Source organism: Tachyglossus aculeatus, chromosome 2, assembly GCF_015852505.1.
Source record: "Tachyglossus aculeatus isolate mTacAcu1 chromosome 2, mTacAcu1.pri, whole genome shotgun sequence".
NCBI lineage: Eukaryota > Metazoa > Chordata > Mammalia > Monotremata > Tachyglossidae > Tachyglossus > Tachyglossus aculeatus.
In genome coordinates this window covers 9,354,880-9,375,915 of record NC_052067.1, presented here as the reverse complement: position 1 = coordinate 9,375,915, position 21,036 = coordinate 9,354,880, and the positions used below count along the sequence as shown (strand labels likewise).

At 43.8% G+C, this 21,036-nt stretch overlaps 1 protein-coding gene across 1 annotated transcript in view; it reads right to left on the bottom strand.

Annotated features, from left to right (window-relative positions):
* Positions 1-21,036, bottom strand: part of TSPAN13 (tetraspanin 13) — a 49,167-nt gene that overhangs the window by 2,792 nt on the left and 25,339 nt on the right. Inside the window, exons 2-5 of the mRNA XM_038741758.1 lie at positions 11,570-11,737; positions 6,402-6,482; positions 3,751-3,864; positions 3,361-3,474 (exon numbers count right to left, since the gene is read on the bottom strand). Coding sequence (XP_038597686.1) covers positions 3,361-3,474; positions 3,751-3,864; positions 6,402-6,482; positions 11,570-11,737 — 477 coding nt within the window. The remainder of the gene's footprint in view (positions 1-3,360; positions 3,475-3,750; positions 3,865-6,401; positions 6,483-11,569; positions 11,738-21,036) is intronic.

Below are 21,036 nucleotides of genomic sequence, written 5' to 3'. Positions count from 1 at the left end.
CTTAGTCAGGGAGATGTGCTTTCAATAAGTCTTTGAAGTAGGGGACAGCAGTTGCCTGTCTTATATGAGAAGGGAAGAGGTTCCAGGCCAGAGGGAGGATATGAATGAGAGATTGGCTGAGAGATAGATGAGATCGAGGTACAATGAGAAGTGAAGTGATTTGCCTGAGGTCACCAGCATACAAGTGGCAGAGCCAGGATTAGTAGCCAAATCCTCTAACTCCCAGGCACGTGCTCTTTCCCTCATTGTGGTTTGCCACAACCAGCCGTGGTTTGGCAATACTAGGTTAATTAAAGTCAACGGGAGCTTAATTTGCATAATTTACACAGAAGAACACAAGACTGGGTTCTACTCCCAGGCCTGCTACTGAGCTGCTGTAGGGCCTTGGGGTCATTTAACCTCTCCAAATGATCTCCTCCTTGTCAAATCCAATGTCCTCTACTCCATCCTAATCCTCCTCAATCTCTCAGTTGCCTTTGTCACTATGGACCGCCTCCTCCTTTCTCCGGGAAATGTTACCCAACCTTGGCTTCGCTGACACCGTCCTTTCCTGGTTCTCCTTCTCATCTCTCTGGCCACTCATTCTCAGTCTCTTCTGTGGGCTCCTCCTCTGCCTCCCACTCCCTAACTGTGGAATTCCCTCAAAGAACAGTTCTGGGTCCCCTTCCTATTCTCCATCTACACCCACTCCCTTGGAGAACTAATTCGCTCCCAAGGCTTCATCTACCATCCCTATGTGGATGATTCCCAAATCTAAATATCCAGCTCTGATCTTCCTCTGCAGTTTCACATTTCCCCCTGCCTTCAGGACACCTCTACTTGGATGTCCCACCAACACCTCAAACTTAACATATCCAGAGGAAAACACCTCATCTTCCCACACAAACCCTTTCCTCCCCGTGACTGTCCTTGTCATGATAGACATCTCCATCATCCTTCCTGTCTCACAAGCCCATAATCTTGGCGTTAGCCTTGACTCCTCTCTCTTATTCAACCCACGTATTCAATGTCGCCAAACCCTTTAATAATAATAATAATAATGGCATTTATTAAGTGCTTACTATGTGCAAAGCACTGTTCTAAGCACTGGGGAGGTTACAAGGTGATCAGGTTGTCCCACTGGGGGCTCACATTTAATCCCCATTTTCCAGATGAGGTAACTGAGGCCCAGAGAAGTTGTGACTTGCCCAAAGTCACACAGCTGACAAGTGGCGGAGACGGGATTTGAACCCATGACCTCGGTTCAACCTTTACAATATTGCTAGAATCCTCCCTTTCCCCTTCCCCCCAAACTGCTACCACCTTCCCTACTGCATAAGCCTCTTTGCTGACTTTCTTGCCTCTTGTCTCTCCCCATTTCAGACCATACTTCACTCTGCCGCCCAGATCATTTTTCTACAAAACCATTCAGTTCACTCAAGAATCTCCAGCGGTTTCCCATCCACCTCTGCATCAAACATAAACTCCTTACCATTGGCTTTAAAGCTCTCAATCAACTTGCCCCCTCCTATCTTGTCTTCCTGATTTCCCATTACAACAAAGCCCACACACTTCGCTCCTCTGATGTCAAGCTACTCACTGTACCTCAGCATCGTCTATCTCGCCTCTCACCGAACTCCTTTCTCTGGCCTGGAATGCCTTTCCTCTTTATATCCAACAGACACTCACCCTCTCCACCTTCAAAGCCTTTCTGAAGGCCCAGCTTCTCCAAGAGGCCTTCCCTGACTAGGCCCTCATTTCCTCGTCTCTCACTCCCTTCTGCATTGTCTTTGCACTTGGATTTCCACCCTTTATTCACCCCTCTCTCAACCCCATAGTACTAATACATATATTATATATCCATACATATAGCATATATATATGGATGTATATATATATATATATCCATAATTTACAGCGTGGCTCAGTGGAAAGAGCCCGGGCTTTGGAGTCAGAGGTCATGGGTTCAAATCCCGGCTCTACCAATTGTCAGCTGTGTGACTTTGGGCAACTCACTTCACTTCTCTGGGCCTCAGTGACCTCATCTGTAAAATGGGGATGAAGACTGAGCGCCCCCCCCCCCCCCACATGGGACAACCTGATCACTTTGTAACCCCCCCAGCACTTAGAACAGTGCTTTGCACATAGTAAGTACTCAATAAATTCAAGTATTATTATTATTATTATTATTATTATGTTAATACCCATCTCCCATTCTAAACTGTAAGCCTGTTATGGGCAGGGAATACATTTACAAACTCTGTTATACTGTACTTTTAAAGCAGAGTAGTCTGGTGGACAGAGCATCGGCCTGGAAGTGAGAAGGACCTAGAGTCTAATCCTGGCTCTGCCACTTGTCTGCTGTGTGACCTTGGACAACTCTCTTCACTCTTCTATGCCTCAGTTACCTCACCCGTAAAATGGGGATAAAGACTGTGAACCTCATGTGGGACAGAGACTATGTCCAATCCAATTTGCTTGTATCCACCCCAGTGCTTAGTACAGTGCCTGGTGCAGAGTAAGCACTCGGCAAATACCACAATTATTAATTATTACTATGCTTAGCACAGTGCTCTACACACAGTAGGTGCTAAAGTATAACTGACAGATTGATTAGGGATAGAGATAGCTGCTTTCCCCACCACCAAGATTGTGAATTCTTTGTGGGACAGGAATTGGTCTAATCTATTTTATAACTACCCTGGTCCTTTGCACCTAAGAAAGGGTTTGTACCTTAAATACTACTCTTCAGGCCTACACTGCTATTAAGGATAATATTGCAGGTTTTCTAACTGGTGTCAAAGAGTGTTGCATTGGAGAAAACATCCTGGGCCACTAAAAATTGCAGGGCATAAACTACACTGTCCTGAACCCTTAAAAGGAGATGAAATTTTGACAAGCAGTATGGCCTACTGCTTAAAGCACAGACCTGGCAGTCAAAGGACCTGGGTTCTAATCCCAGCTCTACCACTTGACTGCTGTATGACCTCAGGCAAATCACAACTTCTCTGTGCTTCAGTTACCTCATCTGTAAAATGGGGATGAAGACAGAGATGGACTGGGACACAGACTGCATCCAACTTGATTAGCTTGTATCTACCACAACACTTATACAGTGCCTGACACATAGTAAGTACTTAAATACCATTAAAAAAAAACATTCTATTTCCAGGTCACATTGACAGAAATGCCAGACAAATTTCCATAGAAACCATCATCATCATCAATCGTATTTATTGAGCGCTTACTGTGTGCAGAGCACTGTACTAAGTGCTTGGGAAGTACAAGTTGGCAACATATAGAGACAGTCCCTACCCAATAGTGGGCTCACAGTCTAAAAACCAATGATGAACTGGAGAAAAGCCTGCCTCTTTCACTCACCTCCGTGAAACTAAAGAAGAGACCGATGCCCCCGACAAATCGCAAAACCTCTCCCGCATATTCTTCTATGATCGGTGCGCACGGAGAACACACATGGCCGGTTTGGAAGCACGTCTGAAATAGAAAACGCACAAGATTTTGGGACTGACCTCGTTTCCTGGGAAAAGATTTATTCCGGTGCTTCTTTTGCTCCTTCACCCTTCGGCTCTCTCCCACCCCACTGTCTCGGCCTTTTCGGACCCAAATGAAAGTCATGGAGGAAAGGGGAAGTCCGGTAGGAAATTTTAAGGAAGGAGCAAGGGAAGCAAGGGCCTGCTAGGTCTCTTGACAGCTTGTTTCCTAGGATACGTTGACCTTTTCCTGCGGGAACAGTCTATCACCCAGACTTACAGCAAGGCAGGTGTCGGTCTGGTTAAAACTTCGGAATCCACAGCAGTTCAAACTCCTCTGGATATCATTTCTAGCACTGGCTGTATTGTTCCATCCAACTTCCAGAAGCTGACCCTAGGAATACATTTAACAAAACAATAAATGTCAGGCATAAACCATGTCTACCCACTCTGTGGTACTGCACTCTCCCAAGTAAGTGCTCAGTAAATATCACTGATGAATTGATCCTGAGGTGCAGAGGTCAGCATGGGAGATGTAGTCACAATTACGGTATTTGTTAAGCACTTACTAGGTGTCACACACTGTACTAAGCGCTGGGGTGGATATGAGCAAGTCAGGTTGGACAAAGTCCCTGTTCCGCATTGGGCTCACAGTCTTCATCCCCATTTTATAGATGAGGTAACTGAGGCTCAGAGAAGTGACGTGACTTCCCCAAAGCTACTCAGCGGACAAGTGGCAGAACAAGGATTCGAACCCATGGCTTTATGTTGCCGATTTCATTCATTCAATCGTATTTATTGAGCGCTTACTGTGTGCAGAGCACTGTACTAAGCACTTGATTTTTACTTTCCAAGCGCTTAGTTCAGTGCTCTGAACACAGTAAGCGCTCAATAAATATGATTGAATGATTGAATGAATGAATGAATGAATGACTCCCAGGACCATGCTCTATTCACTCCTCCAATGTAGGTAATTATAAAAAGGGGAGATGAGAATTCTTGCCTCATTGCAGCTATTTCTTTTACTCAATCAATGGTATTTATTGGGCACTTACTGTGTGCAGAGCACTGAAGTAAAACTTGGGAGAGTATAATACAATGGAGTTGGTAGAAATGATCTCATCCCTCTGGACCTTACAGTCTAGTTTTAAGATAAACAGAGCAATTTTTAGTCTTCTGTACATATTGGTAACATTTTAATGCCTGTCTCCCCCTCTAGACTCTAAGCTCCTTTATGGGCAAAGGAACACATCTACCAACTCTGTGGCATTGTATTCTCCCAAACGTTTCATACAGTTCTCTGCACAACAAAAGCACTCAATCATATTTACTGAGATCTTACTGTGTGCAGAGCACTGTACTAAGTGTTTGGGAAAGTACAGTGCACCTGAGTTGGTAGATATGTGCCCTGCCCACAACGAGCTTGCAGACTAGAGCATACCACTGACTGATTAATTGATACTTCCAAGCGGGACTCATCGGTATGATGCAGTCAGCCCTGTCCTGCATTTATAGAAGTAGTATACTCAACATTTATTAAGTGCCTACTCTGTGCAGAGAACTGGGTAAGAAATACCCAAAAATAGACAGGGTTCCTGTTCTTCAAAGGGCTCACAATCTAAATGAATGAAGGGGATGGGCAACAGACTATGAGGAGGCATGAAATGAAAACAATGTAAAAAAGACAAGGGCAATGATCAATTGTATCTACTGAGCACTTACTATGTGCAGAGCACTGTACTAAGCATTTGGGAGAGTACAATGATATATCCAACAGAAGGGATTAAGGATTTGGTTAGAGGCACAGACTTTCAGGCTCTTAAAGGCTCAGAGTCCAAAAGTCACAGCAAAACACCAAAGCCCTTCTGACTTTCTGAAAGTTGAGAATGCTAGCTGTCGCTGCAAATACACTCTTAGCTAAGTACAGGGTTCTGCACACAGTAGGCGCTCAATGTACACTGTTGATTGACAGACTCTAAGCTCGCTGCGGTCATGGAATGTGTCTACCAACTCAGTTATATTGTACTCTCCCAAGCACTTGGTAGAGCAATCATCATCAATCGTATTTATTGAGCGCTTACTATGTGCAGAGCACTGTACTAAGCGCTTGGGAAGTACAAATTGGCAACATATAGAGACAGTCCCTACCCAACAGTGGGCTCACAGTCTAAAAGTGATCTGCACAAAATCAGCACTCAGCAAATATGATTGATTGATTCATGGGCCTGAGAACTTCAAAGACCTACTCCTTAGAGCATCACACTATCCTCCCCTCCCCATCAACCCCACTCACTCTCTCAGCTCTACCCCACCTCCCCACCCCACAGCACTTGTGTACATATATGTACATATTTATGATTCTATTTATTTTATTAATGATGTGTATACATCTATAATTTTATTTATTTATATTGATGCTATCGATGCCTGTTTACTTGTTTTGATGTCTGTTTCCCCCCTTCTAGACTGTGAGCCTGTTGTGGGCAGGAATTGTCTCTGTTGCTGAACTGTACTTTCCAAGCACTTAGTACAGTGCTCTGCAAACAGTTAGTGCTCAATAAATACGATTGAATGAATAAATGTATGGAAAGGGTGACCACGTGGTCTCAGCCCTGAAAGTTTCTTCCTGTAGGTTAGAAAATGGAAACGGAAGAGGATTGCTTCTAAGACAGGGAACGTGTTTGGTATCAAATTTTATGCCATAAATTGGCACGGGTGCAACAATTTTACGATGCTATTTAATGATGCTAATGGATCTGGCTAGTGGTGGCACTTAAGCCATTCTGAACATGAACTGCTATTATTTTGTCCCCCTTGCCCTTCACTAGAGAGACAGAATGAGGAAGGGGTGGGGGGAAGAAAAGGGAGGAAGTAGAAGAGGTCAAGAAAGTGGGAGAGACACAAAATAAAGATCAACATTGAGACTCTTACCTGCTGCTCCTGGTTCAGTGCCAAACACGCGCAAGAGACAGAAAACTGCACAATAAATACCAGCAAAAGAATAATCATGTACTGTGAGTTCATAGTTAAGGACAGTAGTCTACCTTTTCGAAAAAATACACTTCACATTTAACCAGGTACTTCACCTCTTTAGCAATCTTATAAGCACACACTTAGCCAGGCTCTTTAACCCTGGACCAAATGGGCAGCTCCCCAAGACAAACTGTCCTCTATGACCCAACCCCAAAACCCATCAGACTTCCAGATGAGGCTTGCCCCAGTGATATCCCAGTGCATATCCCTCTGCCACGTGAAAGCATCGAGGCCTAGTGAAAAGAGCATCGGCCTGGGAACCAGAGGATCCTGGAGTCTCAACCCGGCTCTGCTACTTGCTTGTTGTGTAACCACACACAAGGCTTTTCACGTCTCTGTGCCTCGGTTTCCTCATCTGTTGGATGGGGACTCAATGCCAGTTCTACCTCTTACTTAGAGTGGAGCTTCATGCGGGATGGGGACTGTGTCTGTTATGATTATCCTGCATCCAACCCAGCACTTAATCCAGGGCTTGGCATAGAGTAAGCAGTTAACAAATACCACAATTATTATTACACGCTGTAGCTGCTGCTTCAATTGATGTAATAATAATAATAATGGAATTTATTAAGCGCTTACTATGTGCCAAGCACTGTTCTAAGCGCTGAGCACTGTTCTAAGATGTAGCCAGCAGTTTGAACATACGCACCTGGGCCTTGCAGAATCTTAAAGTGCTCCTGGGTTTGATTATTGCATGTTCTGGACTTCTGTCCTTTTCTAGGTGAATTTCCCCTTATGTCTATACCAACTATTTGGGAAGCAGCATGGCCTTGTGGATATTTATTTTTTTTACTTGTACATATCTATTCTATTTATTTTGTTAATATGTTTTGTTTTGTTCTCTGTCTCCCCCTTCTAGACTGTAAGCCCACTGTTGGGTAGGGACCGTCTCTATATGTTGCCAACTTGTACTTCCCAAGCGCTTAGTACAGTGCTCTGCACACAGTAAGTGCTCAATAAATACGACTGATTGATTGATTGATAGACCATGGGCCTGGGATTCAGAAGACCTGGGTTCTAATCCCAGCTCTGCTGCTTGTTTGCTGTGTGACCTTGGGTAAGTCACTTCACCTCTCTGTGCCTGTGTTTCCTCAACTGTAAGATGGAGATTCAATGCCTGTTCTCACTTCTACTTAGACTGCGATCCCATGTGGGACAGAGACTGTGTCCAACCTGATTCTCTTGCATCTTACTACGCTGTTTAATACACAGTAAGTGATTAAGAAATCCTGTACCGGCCCCCAGCCAAAAAAAAAAATACATTTCATTAGACCATAAATTCCCCGAAGGCACGGCATTGCCTCTTTTATCCTTGAGAACTTCTCCAGTCAATAGTTTTGTTTTGGGTTTCTTTTTTTTGGTGGGGGGCATCTCAGATGTTGGAGATTTCTGGTTTCCCCATATAGGATTGGGAAGGAGGAGATCAAACCAACAGACATAGATAAATGGAAGTAGGGAATCCAGAAACTGTGAGGATTCTATACTGGGATCTGAACTTGGGTAGTTTATCAGGCAAATAAAGGCAAGATTTGAAATTAACAATCACCATGTAATGTTATAGCTACAGCCTAATGAGTGCACAAAGCACTCGAATTAGTTCTACAGTTTCCAGCATTTCAAGGACTGCATCACCAGGGGAGTTTTAAGACTAGTTTATAATTACTTGCTTTTAAGATGCTCTATTGGACATTGCTTCCTTGTTCAGAAAAATTATGGTGCCATTCTTCGTTTCAAACTGACACCTTTTGACTTTCACTCTCAGATTCCAAAAGATCAAAACTATAATCTGGAGATCGCAGAAGACACTCTTCATGTATTTGTAAATAAAGAATTAATGATTTGGTGGATTATGCACTAATCTAGGAGGCTTGCAAAATCAAAAAGACCAATTTAAGGCAGTTCTAAGATCAGAAAAAATCCTAATTCTTAAAGCATATGTGGTGGAAATTCAAGTGGGTTTTACCTCCATAAAGCCCCAGTGTCCTTGAAGCACAGTTAAATGACTTTGGAACAAAGTCAAATTACCCTGAGTTTATCAAGCCTGAGCACACCCACAATTTGTAGAATAAATGCTTAAATATTAAGAGTACACCTGATGCATCTCTCCAAACATGCATATGAAAAAAACTGGTTAGACAAAATGGCAAATGGACTAACCCTGGCACGCTTCATCACCAACTCTAAACATCACCCACAGCTAGAAACAAGCCTCCCTTGCTCTCACCAATATTTGAAATCCCTGATTAGTGTGGCTAATCAGCGGTCCTGGCTAGCTCCAATGTTTAACTGTTGTCCCATCTCAGTACGATTGTGTCAGTGGAGAATAAGAAGTTTTGGCTTCAGGATGGCAATGACTCTGGGTCACTCACCGCTCCTTTCAGCCACACTGTTGGACACGGTGAGCACCATCGGTGGAACTGAGGCAGAGGTCAAAGGCGACAGATAAAATTAACCACCTTAAAATTTGGTTGGTTGTTGGTTTTATGGTATTTGGTAAGTGCTCGCTATGTGGCGGGCACTTTTCTAAGCTCTGGGGTAGATACAAAATAATCAGATTGGGCCTGGTCCATGTACCACATGGGGCTCAGTCTTAATCCCCATTTTACAGATGAGGTAACTGAGGCAAAGAGCAGTGAAGCGACTTTCCCAATGTCACAGAGCAGATAAGTGGCAAAGCTGTGACTAGATCCCAGGTCCTTGTGATTACCAGGCCTGTGCTCTATCCTCATGTGGATCTCACTTGGATCTGTGACCTCTGGACACTGGATATTTTATCCAACCCCACAACACATGCACATATCTTGAAATCTTGTAATATAAAGTATTCATTCATTCAATCGTATTTATTGAGCGCTTACTGTGTGCAGAGCACTGTACTAAGCGCTTGGGAAGTACAAGTCGGCAACATATAGAGACGGTCCCTACCTAACAACGGGCTCACAGTCTAGAATGGGGAGACAGACAACAAAACAAAACATGTAGACAGGTGTCAAAGTCATCAGAACAAATAGAATTAAAGCTATGTGCACATCATTAACAAAAATGGAATAGTAAATATGTTCAAGTAAAATAGAGTAATAAATCTATAATAATAATAATAATAATGGTACTTATTAAACGCTTACTACGTACAAAGCACTGCTCTTTTTTAGACTGTGAGCCCACTGTTGGGTAGGGACTGTCTCTATATGTTGCCAACTTGTACTTCCCAAGCACTTAGTACAGTGCTCTGCACACAGTAAGCGCTCAATAAATACGATTGATTGATTGACTGATTGTTCTAAGCACTGGGGAGGTTACAGGGTGATCAGGCTGTCCCACGGGGTGGCTCACACTCAATCCCCATTTTACAGATGAGGGAATTGAGGCACAGAGAAGTGGCTCGCCCAAAGTCACACAGCTGACAATTGGCAGAGCCGGGGTTTGAACCCACGACCTCCGACTCCAAGGCCTGTGCTCTTTCCACTGAGTCACACTGTGCTGTGGGGAGGGGAAGGAGGTGGCATTTGTTAAGCGCTTACAGCGCTGGGGAGGATACAAGGCGATCAAGTTGTCCCACGTGGGGCTCACAGTCTTCATCCCCATTCTACAGATGAGGCAACTGAGACTCAGAGAAGTGAAGTGACTTGCCCAAGGTCACACAGCAGACATGTGGCAGAGCCGGGACTCGAACCCATGACCTCTGACTCCAAAGCCCGGGCTCTTTCCGCTGAGCCACGGGTCTGCACACAGGAGGTGGGGAGGAGAGGAAAAAGGGGGCTCAGTCTGGGAATTATGTATTTATATCACCTTCCTCCCCTGCTAGCCTGCAAGCTCATTGTGGGCAAGGAACGTGTCCACTGATTCGGTTGTATTGTACCCTCCCGAGTGCTTCGCGCAGTGCTCTGTGTACGGTATGCACTCAGTAAATACCACCGATTGATTTATCAAGTAGAAGTTTGTAGAGCAACAGACTTTGTACGCTCCAAAGAGTTTTTCCGCCCGCCATCAGCTGACCGAGTCCCATGTGACCGCGAGCCTGGCTGATTAAGCAGATCAGCAGCAGGTGCCAACAACCTTCTCCCAAACCTGCCCTTGAGATTTTAATGTCAATTTCTAGGTCGCTCAGCGGCAGCAGGGAGGGAGCGAGATTGGAAAAGAAGCACACCTACTGAGAGCTCACCTCCTCCAAGAGGCCTTCCCAGACTGAGCCCCCTTTTTCCTCTCCTCCTCCCCATCCCCCCGCCCTACCTCCTTCCCCTCCCCCCAGCACCTGTATATATGTTTGTACAGATTTATTACTGTATTTATTTTACTTGTACATCTTTACTATTTTATTTATTTTGTGAATGATGTGCATCTCGCTTTATTTCTATTTATTCTGATGACTTGACACCTGTCCACGTGTTTTGTTTCGTTGTCTGTCTCCCCCTTCTAGACTGTGAGCCCGTCGTTGGGTAGGGACCATCTCTATACGTTGCCGACTTGTACTTCCCAAGCGCTTAGTGCTCTGCGCACAGTAAGCGCTCAATAAATACGATTGAATGAATGAAAAGCACAAATCATTATGAAGCAGCTTTGCCCAGTGGATAGAACACGGACCTGGGTTCTCATCCCAGCTCTTCCACCTGTCTGCTGTGTGACCTTGGGCAAGTCACTTCACTTCTCTGGGCCTCAGTTTACCTCAACTGGAAAATGGGGATTAAGAGTGTGAACGAGACAGAGACTGTCTCCAACCTGATTATTTCAGATCTGCTCCAGCACTCAGAACAGTGCTTGACACATAGTAAGTGCTTAACAAATGGAAAGAGCGCGGGCTGTGGAATCAGGTCATGGGTTCTAATCCCAGCTCTGCCACTTGTCAACTGTGTGACTTTGGGCAAGTCACTTAATATCTCTGTGCCTCAGTTACCTCATCCGTAAAGTGGGGATTAAGTCTGTGAGCCCCACGTGGGACAACCTGATTACCTTGTGCCTACACCAGTGCTTAGCACATAGTAAACGCTTAACAAATACCATCTCTATTATTATTATTTTGTGCAATGGCATCACCAGAAATCCTCAGATCTGACCACCACAAAGGATACGAAGAAGAGCAACACCTGATGGTGTTTGACGGCTCCAATCAGCCCAACCAACGCGATCAGAAACAGGAAGATGCCCACCGCGATGACGACGCCGACCACTCGCAGGCTGGAAATGAGCCCGAAGCCGATGCCCCAGGCGGCGATTCCGATCAGCAACAGGCTGACCAGCTGCAAGAAGGACAGACAGGGAGAGAAAGAAATCAATTTCTGTGATCGCTCAAGTGTGGGCTGTAAAAGTGGCTCTGCCACCCGTGCCCTGTGTGACCGTGGTCAGGTCGATTGACTTCCGTGCCTCAGTTTTGTCACCTGTAAAATGGATGAAATACCTCTTCTCTCTTCTAGACTGTGAGCACCGTGTGGGATGGATGGGGACTGTGTCCAATCTGCTCATGTTGTATAGCCACCCCAGCACTTGAAGCAGCATGGCATAGTGTATACAACGAGGGCCTGGAGGGTGAGAAGGTCATGGGTTCTAATCCCGGCTCTGCTACTTATCCAAGGTCACACAGCTGACAAGTCACTTTACTTCTCTGGACCTCAGTTATCTCAACTGTAAAATGGGGATTGAGACTGTGAGCCCCTCATGGGACAGGGACTGTGTCCAACTCAATTTGCTTGTATCCACCTCAGCGCTTCATAGAGTGCCTGGCACATAGTAAGCGCTTAACAAATTCCATCATTATTTATATGAGACTGTGAGCCCCAAGTGGGACAAGGACTGTGTCCAACCCAATTTGCTTATATCCAACCAAGCGCTTAGTACAGTGCCTGGGACATAGTAAGAGCTTAACAAATACTACAATTATTATTATTATTACAGTGTTTGGTACATCAATCAATCGTATTTATTGAGCGCTTACTGTGTGCAGAGCACTGTACTAAGCGCTTGGGAAGTACAAGTTGGCAACATATAGAGACAGTCCCTACCCAACAGTGGGCTCACAGTCTAAAAAACTACTACCATTACAGAAGGAGCAAGACTTCAGGAGGGAGAGTTTATTTTAGTAGAACAGTCCCACAGACAAAACAAGCCACCATAAACCTCTTCTTTCTGAAGTCATTTTGCACTTAAAATATACTTTACAAATGGTGTCACTGAAAATAAAGCATTCAGCAATTTCTTAAGTGCACACCTCATCTACTTACCACATGACTGCCGAGTACATAGACTTTGGCCATGAAAACTCATCTAACTTGCCCAAGGGAATTGCACATCCCCTCCAGATGGTATTAGTCTTTGTACAAATTGCAAATCATCACGTGGCCCAGTAAAAAGAGCACAAGACTGGCTGGGAAACAGGAGACTCAGGTTTGAGTCCCAGGTTTGTCACGGGACTGCAGCGTGATCTTGGGCAAGTCACTTACAGAAGCAGTATGGCTCAGTGGCAAGAACATAGGCTTGGGAGTCGGAGGACATGGGTTCTAATCCCAGCTCTGCCACCTGTCTGTTGTGTGACCTTGGGCAAGTCGCTTCTCTTCTCTGTGCCTCAGTTACCTCATCCGTAAAATGGGGATTAAGACTGGGAACCCCACATGGGGCAGGGTCTGTGTCCAAATGATTACCTCGTATCTACCCCAGTGCTTAGAACAGTGCTTTGCACACACTAAGCACTCAATAATTACGACTGAATGAATGAACAGTGCTTGGCACATACTAAGCGCTTAACAAATACCATAATTATTACTGAGATTCCTGGGTATCAGATTCCTCATCTGTAAAACGGTGATAAGACTGATGGTAAGCCCTGAGTGAGGGATTTGGTCTGATCTCATAATTCTCTATCTACCCCAATGTTTACATCTAAATTCCTGGATTGTGAGATTCCCAAAAGGATAGGGACCATGTCTAATTCCCTCCTGGGTATCCTCTCCCAGTGCTTAGTGCAGTGCTCTACACAAAGTAAGCATTCCATAAATACTACTACTACTACTTCTTAAATGTCACTATTCTTAATTGACACTTTTGGCGGCCCCCGGATACAACCCAGCCTTGCAGGTAATCAATAAGTGCTACATATTAAGCTTTTACGATCCTTTAGCACTGAGAGAATCTGGATAATTAAGTATGATGAATACTGAAACAGTCGATGGAAATAGAAAAGTGATCAGCAATATTAAACCAACCATTTTAATCAGAGCTTGAAGGTCGTGTTGCATAAAGGAAGCAGCTAATGTACACACTCACTGCTCTGGCTTTAACTTTTGGGTAGAGAAACAGAGAAACATTTTCAGATACCTTTTCCCCTTTCCAGTGTTTTAGTGAGGCAGAAAGTCACAAGGATTTGAAAATAACATACCCAACCATTAGAATGTAAGCTCCTTGAGAACAGGGTTCATTTCTACCAACTCTATTTATTATATTCACCCAAAGACTTAGTACTGTGCTGTAGACCATATGGCCCTCTCACTAGACTGTAAACTCCTTGTGAGCAGGGAACATGTCTACCAGCTGTTACACTGTACTCTCTCATGCACTTAGTACAGTTCTCTGCACCCAGTAAGTGTTCAATAAATACCACTGATTGATTGCTCTGCACAAAATAAGCACCGCTCAATAAATACCAATGATGGATTAAATAAATCTGGCCTTAGCAATGGCTGACTAGCCAGTTTAATATGGGTAGCAGGGCATTAGAACAAATAATCATTCAATGGATGGTATTTACTGAGTGCATACTGTGAGCTGATTATTATACTACGTGTTTGGGAAAGTACAATATAGTAGAGTTGGTAGATGCAATCCTTGCCCGCAAGGAGTTTATAATCTACAGGAAGAGACAGACATTAAAATAAACTACAGACGGGAAAATGGAGTAAAAAAATATTTACACAAGCGCTACAACTCTGGGGTGAGTATCAAAGTGCTCAAGGGGTATACACAGCCAAGTGTTTAGTTGACGCAGAGTGGAGGATGAGGAGGGGACATGAGAGCTGAGTCAGGGATCACACAATCAATTTACAGCAACCTCAAAAAGCCTCAGAATTAAGGAAGCGGTCAATAATGTTTGTGAAGAATAAATTGTGCCTGGGATATTTCCTCTCTTCCTAGTGATAGATTACCACAATCGTTCTCCCTTGTTCCTGTGGCTGGTCAGTAAGATCCCACCCTACCTGACATCCTAATTGGCCGGCTATTGTTACATGAGCCTCACCCCATAGGGACTAGAGGAAGGTAGGACAGCAAACACACAAAAACCAATACAGGGCGGGGGCAGACTGGCGAGAGACAACGGTGATGGAAAAAAAAAAAAAGCCAGGTTGTACGTAAGCAGCAGTCCGACAGGAATTACTCATGTCTCTCTGATGAAAATATCCACTCCGTACAATTCCAGGAGGTATTGTCGGGAATAGGATATGCAAGAGTCATGATATGTTATCCTTCAACTCTAGACTGCGTAGTTGAAACCTTATTAGATAGAGTGCAGTGTGGTCACTTCACTTTAAAATGGATGTAGAGAAATTGGAGCGAATCCAGAGTACAGTGACAAAACTGATTAAAGGAATGGAAAATAAGGCAGGTGGGAAGAGAAAATGCAATTGGGGTTGTTTAACTTAGAGAAGACTAAGGATGAATTAATCATTCTAAATATCTAAGGGGATATTATGGAGAGGCCAGCTCTTCATTTTAATCAATCACATTCTGAAAGCACTTACTGTGTGCAGAGCACTGCATTAAGCGTTTGATATTAACATAAATGTCTTACTATTAATCAAGCAATGCTACTTATTAGGAATATACTGCACTAAGTACTTGAGAGAGTACAAAATAAGTATAGAGAAGCAGCTTGGCCTAATGGCTAGAGCACGGGCCTGGGAGACTGAAGGACCTGGGTTCTAATCCCATCTCCGCCACTTGTCTGCTGTGTGACCTTGGGCAAGTCACTTCACTTCTCTGTCGCCTCAGTTATCTCATCTGTAAAATGGGGATTAAGACTGTGAGCCCTACGTGGGACATGGACTGTGTCCAACTCAATTGTCCTATATCTACCCCAGCACTTAGTAGAGCGCCTGACATATAGCAAACACTTAACAAATTCCATAATATGTACATATACATACACATCATCATCATCATCAATCATATTTATTGAGCGCTTACTGTGTGCAAAGCACTGTACTAAGCACTTGGGAAGTACAAATTGGCAACATATAGAGACAGTCCTTACCCAACAGTGGGCCCAGGCGCTTAGTACAGTGCTCTGCACACAGTAAGTGCTCAATAAATACGATTGAGTGAATGAATGAACGCAGATGTGTAAAACAATCCCTGCCCTCAAGGCATTAACAACCTAGTGAAGACTTCAAGAGGAGGAGATGGACATACAGCAGAAGAAATGTCAACTAGATATGAATTTCTTGGTCGTTGGGGAAAAAAATCCCAAGGGAACATAACATGAAGACATGGAGTGGTTTCTTCTTTCCTTTGCTGGAGCCAGAGGGCATGATTACATTATCGCTTGATATCTCCTCCCTCCTCCGAGACAAGATATGTGACCGGTTACATCTTACGACATTCAGTTCAAGAACGTTTAGTTCATTCATTCAATCATATTTATTGAGCGCTTACTGTGTGCAGAACACTGTACTAAGCACTTGGGAGTGTACAACAATAAACAGACACATTCCCTGCCCACAATGAGCTCACAGCCTTAAGGGGGAGACAGATATTAATGTGCCTAAATCAATAAATTAGTTCAGTTCATTGGTTTGGCTCCATCAGCTTCTTCCCAGAGGGCACTGTTCTTCAGTGTCACATTTCCCTAGAAACTAATTTGAAACAGAAAGTAAATTCAGACACAGAAGTAATGTTTCCCTTCCTTTGGGAGATGTAATGTGGATAAACCAGATTATGGATCCAACAACTCGGAGAAAGCAAGGTTTGTGCGAGCAGGAAACTCCAACCCTTCCTGTTTACTTTTAAAAACAAAGGAAGGTTAATCGTGGAACTCTTGGGATTATAATGGACTCTGACTGGTGGAGAGGGAAGCACAAAAAAGGCTGAAAAGTTTGTCAAACAAACATTGCCTCTTCAACCAATGCACCAAAAGGGCAGTTATGGGCACACAAGGATGAGTTTTGGTGAACGCCTAGAACAAGAACTGCGGGAAAACAGTCACAGAAATGCAACAATAAAGATCACAGTGGTTCCTTAGGAAGCATTCATTCATTCAATAGTATTTATTGAGCACTTACTGTGTGCACAGCACTGTACTAAGCGCTTGGGAAGTACAAGTTGGCAACATATAGAGACGGTCCCTACCCAACAACGGGTTCACAGTCTAGAAGGGGGAGACAGACAACAAAGCAAAACATGTAAACAGGTGTCAAGTTGTCAGAACAAATAGAATTAAAGCTAAATGCACATCATTAACAAAATAAATAGAATAGAATAGTAAATATGTACAAGTAAAATAGAGTGATAAATCTGTACAAACATATATACAGGTGCCGCGGGGAGGGGAAGAAGGTAGGGTGGGGAGTGCAGAGGAGGAGACAAAAAAGAGGGCTCAATCTGGGAAGGCCTCTTGGAGGAGGTGAGCTCTCAGTAGGGCTTTGAAGGGAGGAAGAGAGCTAGCTGGGCAGATGTGTGGAGGGAAGGCATTCAAGGCCAGGGGGAGGACGTGGGCCGGGGGTTGATGGCGGGACAGGCGAGAACGAGGTACAGTGAGGAGGTTAGCGGTAGAGGAGCGGAGGGTGTGGGCTGGGTTGGAGAAGGAGAGAAGGGAGGTGAGGTAGGAGGGGGCGAGGGGATGGACAGCCTTGAAGCCGAGAGTGAGGAGCTTTTGCTTGATGCGTAGGTTGACTGGCAGCCACTGGAGATTTTTGAGGACGGGAGTAACATGCCCAGAAGCAGCTGTTGAAGTCATGCCCATGAACTAATTTTTAATCAATATTTATCCAGTGTTTATTGTGTGCAGAGCACTATTCTAAGAATTTGGAGAGTACTATTGGTAAGACACCGTTCCTGCTCACAGTGAGCTTACAATCTACCGGGGGGAAACAGGTATGAAAACAGATAGGGAAAATGAGGGAATATATGCAGTACAGTGCCTGGTACAGAGAAAGCGCTTAAATACCCTAGGTACATAAGTGCTGTGCGGTGAATATCAAGTGCTTAAGGGTTACAGATCCAAGTGCAAATCAATCAATTCTCCCTCACCATTGGGTTGTGGGAAGAAGCAAGGAGGAGAAGAGGAAAAGGGCAGAGCAGGTGGCATAACCAGCTAAGGAAAGAGTAGAGGAAAAAGGGCAGTGTTGCCTAGAGGATAGACCATGGGCCTAGGAGTCAGAAGGACCTGCGTTCTAATTCTGCTACGCCACTTGTCTTCTGTGTGACCTTGGGCAAGTCACTGTAAAGCTCGATGTGGGTGGGGAACGTGTCTGCTATAGTGTACTCCCCCAAGCACTTAGTCCTGCGCACAGGACGGGAAGTGCTCTATAAATATGATTAACGACTTCTCTGTTTCTCGGTTACCTCATCTGTATAATGGGGATTAAGACTGTGAGCCCCATGTGTGACATGGACTGTGTCCAACCTGATTTAGTCGTATCCACCCCAGAGCATAGTGCAGTACCTGGCACTGAGTAAGCGCTTAACAAATACCATTAAAGAAAGAAAAGAAAAAAAAGGAAAAAGGATTTAGTTGGGAAAGGCCTCAGAGAAGCAGTATGGCCTAGTAAGCACTTAAATACCATAAAAATAAATAATTTTAGTAATTTTAATTCCCATATCGACATGTGAGTTATCTATCAGCTGCTGCCCCTTAGAATTTGTCCTGTTCACATCGACTAAGCTGTGATACCCTCTGTCTAGAAAACACTGGCACATACCTGTGGCAAAGACAATCACATTTCCCCCAAACGGATTCCCAGGAAAAGCCAGAACACAAAGGGAACAGGCAGAGAGAAGGCATTTCTCATTAGGTTCATTGTCTGATCCTGTGTAGACCCTGGACAGAAGGCCCAGATAGTATTTTCCCTACTAATTTGAAACGAGCAAATCCATCATCATTGCAGAAATCACAGAATGAGCAGCACTGAACTATCCAATCAAACTTCAGGGCCTTTCTTCTGCCCTACATTCCTTAGCCTGAATGAGCTTTAGGGGTCTTCAGTGGTTCCTTTTCTTTGGCGAGGAATTAGCATATTAGTGTGAGAAAGGAAAGACATCCTTCTTAGCTATTAGTTTAATTGAATTTGAAACACATCCTAAAACGGAGATTCGGTCAAGTGCTGGTTAAGGTTTTCTGACCCACAGTTTTCTGCATTTAGCACTGCATTTAACAGAAATCGCAAAACGCATCCAGAGAAAGAGGGAGGAAAACGACAAAGAAGAAAAACTGCAAACAAATGAAATAATACTGTAAACCAGGATTTGAGTTCACAGGAGCTCTGTGGTGAGGAAATCAATCGTATTTATTGAGCGCTTAATGTGTGCAGAGCACTTTGAGAGTAAAATATAACAATATAAGCAGGACTTCTCGCTATAAATTGGTGAGAGTTCATTAAAACACTGCAATCGGCTTTTGGAGGGTGTTTCTTTTTCCTTATCTTGGGCATGCACTGTTTAGGTAAGCAGCAACAGTTAATGGGGGAGAAATGCAAAAGTTTTTAGGGGGTCACAGTTAAGCCGTCACAGTTATGGGGACTGATGGGCTGGGACTAGGAGAAGGTCATGGGTTCAAATCCCGGCTCCGCCACATGTCTGCCGTGTGACCTTGGGCAAGTCACTTAACTTCTCTGAGCCTCAGTTACCTCATCTGTAAAATGGGGATTAAGACTGTGAGCCCCACGTGGGACAACTTGATCACCTTGTATCCACCCCCAGCGCTTAGAACAGTGCTCTGCACATAGTAAGTGCTTAACAAATGCCATTATTATTATTATTATTATTATCTGATCAGAGACAACTGTAAAAATAAGGGGACAACGCTTGGGAAACTTCGAGTTACTGATCAGAAATAGACAGACCTCCATCTTTGACCTTTAACTTAAATTACCTGGGCAAACCCTGAACCTCTGCCCCATGAAACATTTAAAACTAAGGAGGAAGACCCAAATGTCAACATCATTCTGAGTTAGGAAAATAGACTGGGGTCTCCATTATTTTTTTCTATTTGCATAAGGCTTATCATAGGTAGAACAATTTAACCAGGCTGACATCAAATGGTTTTCCCACCAATAAGCTTTATCATATAAATAAATACAAATAAATTTTCAGCTATCACTTTTCTAGTACTGCATTGGCAAAGGTGTTAACAAAAAAAAAGATGTATGAGCTGTTTTGCTATTGCAGCTTTCTCCTCACGGTCTTAAATACGTGACCTTCTATGCTCATCGAAAGAAGGGGAAAAAAAACTAAGCTCACTGCAACTGGAACAGCATTGAATGTTTCAGCAAAATTTTAAGCCGCCTGCCCTCCCATGCTAAAATTTTCTTGTCTATTGTGTTCCTTTCATTCAGTAACAGAGAATAAAATGTCTCCCTTCCCTCAGAACAGCTATGGAAAGCCATAATCCTAAAATCATTGATTTTTGTTTTAAAAAACTGAAAGTTATCCACAAGAAACATTTTTGAGTAATCCAATTTTGAAGATTACAGGAAATGGGGGGAGCAAGGGGACATTACAGTTCTGAAGTTTGAAATGGATGAGAAAAATATATAATTTTCTTCCTGGCTCTAGAGGAATTTCCTTAAACCCATTACTATGCTACTTCAGCACTGAGTTCAGGTTCAGTAATAAACTATGCTGTCTGAAGGTGAAATTTTATAATCAGATGCTAATTAATGTAATGGTTGCCTGGATTCTTAATTATCAGAAACTCATTAAGCAAAAAAAATCAAGTAGGTAGAAAGCATCCACGCTTCCAAATCTAAATCAGCACTTGGTAAATGATAGGAATTCAAGAGTAAAAGACTACAATTTCCCCCATACCACAAGATTTCAGAATCAAATATTCAACTCCTCTATAACGCCAGTAAGCAGAGTTGATGAACACTTTTTTATGGTATTTGTTTAAGTGCTTACTTTGTGCCAGGTACTATTCTAAGCGTTAGGGTGTATACCAGATAATCAGGTCCCACATGGAGCTCACGGTCTTAATCCCATTTTACAGATGAGGTGAGGCACAGAGAAGTTAAGTGACTTGCCCAAGGTCTCAGAGCAGAGGAGTGGTGGAGCCGAAATTAAAACTCAGGTTCTTCTGACTCCCAAGCCCAGGCTCTAGCCACTAGCGCATGCTGTTTGACCACTTTGGCCAAGCTGTATGATTTCAGAAGAAACTACAGAAGTGCGGTAGTCATAACAGTATTTATTGAGCATGTACTGACTCAATGTGCCATAAGAAGTCCTTGGGAAGCACAATAGAAGCACAAGACATATTAGCTGTCCACAAGGACCTCACACCTTTTGGTGGGAGGGCAGGGGGAAGGAGGGGGGCAACAGACATGGAAAAAAGATCAAGCGG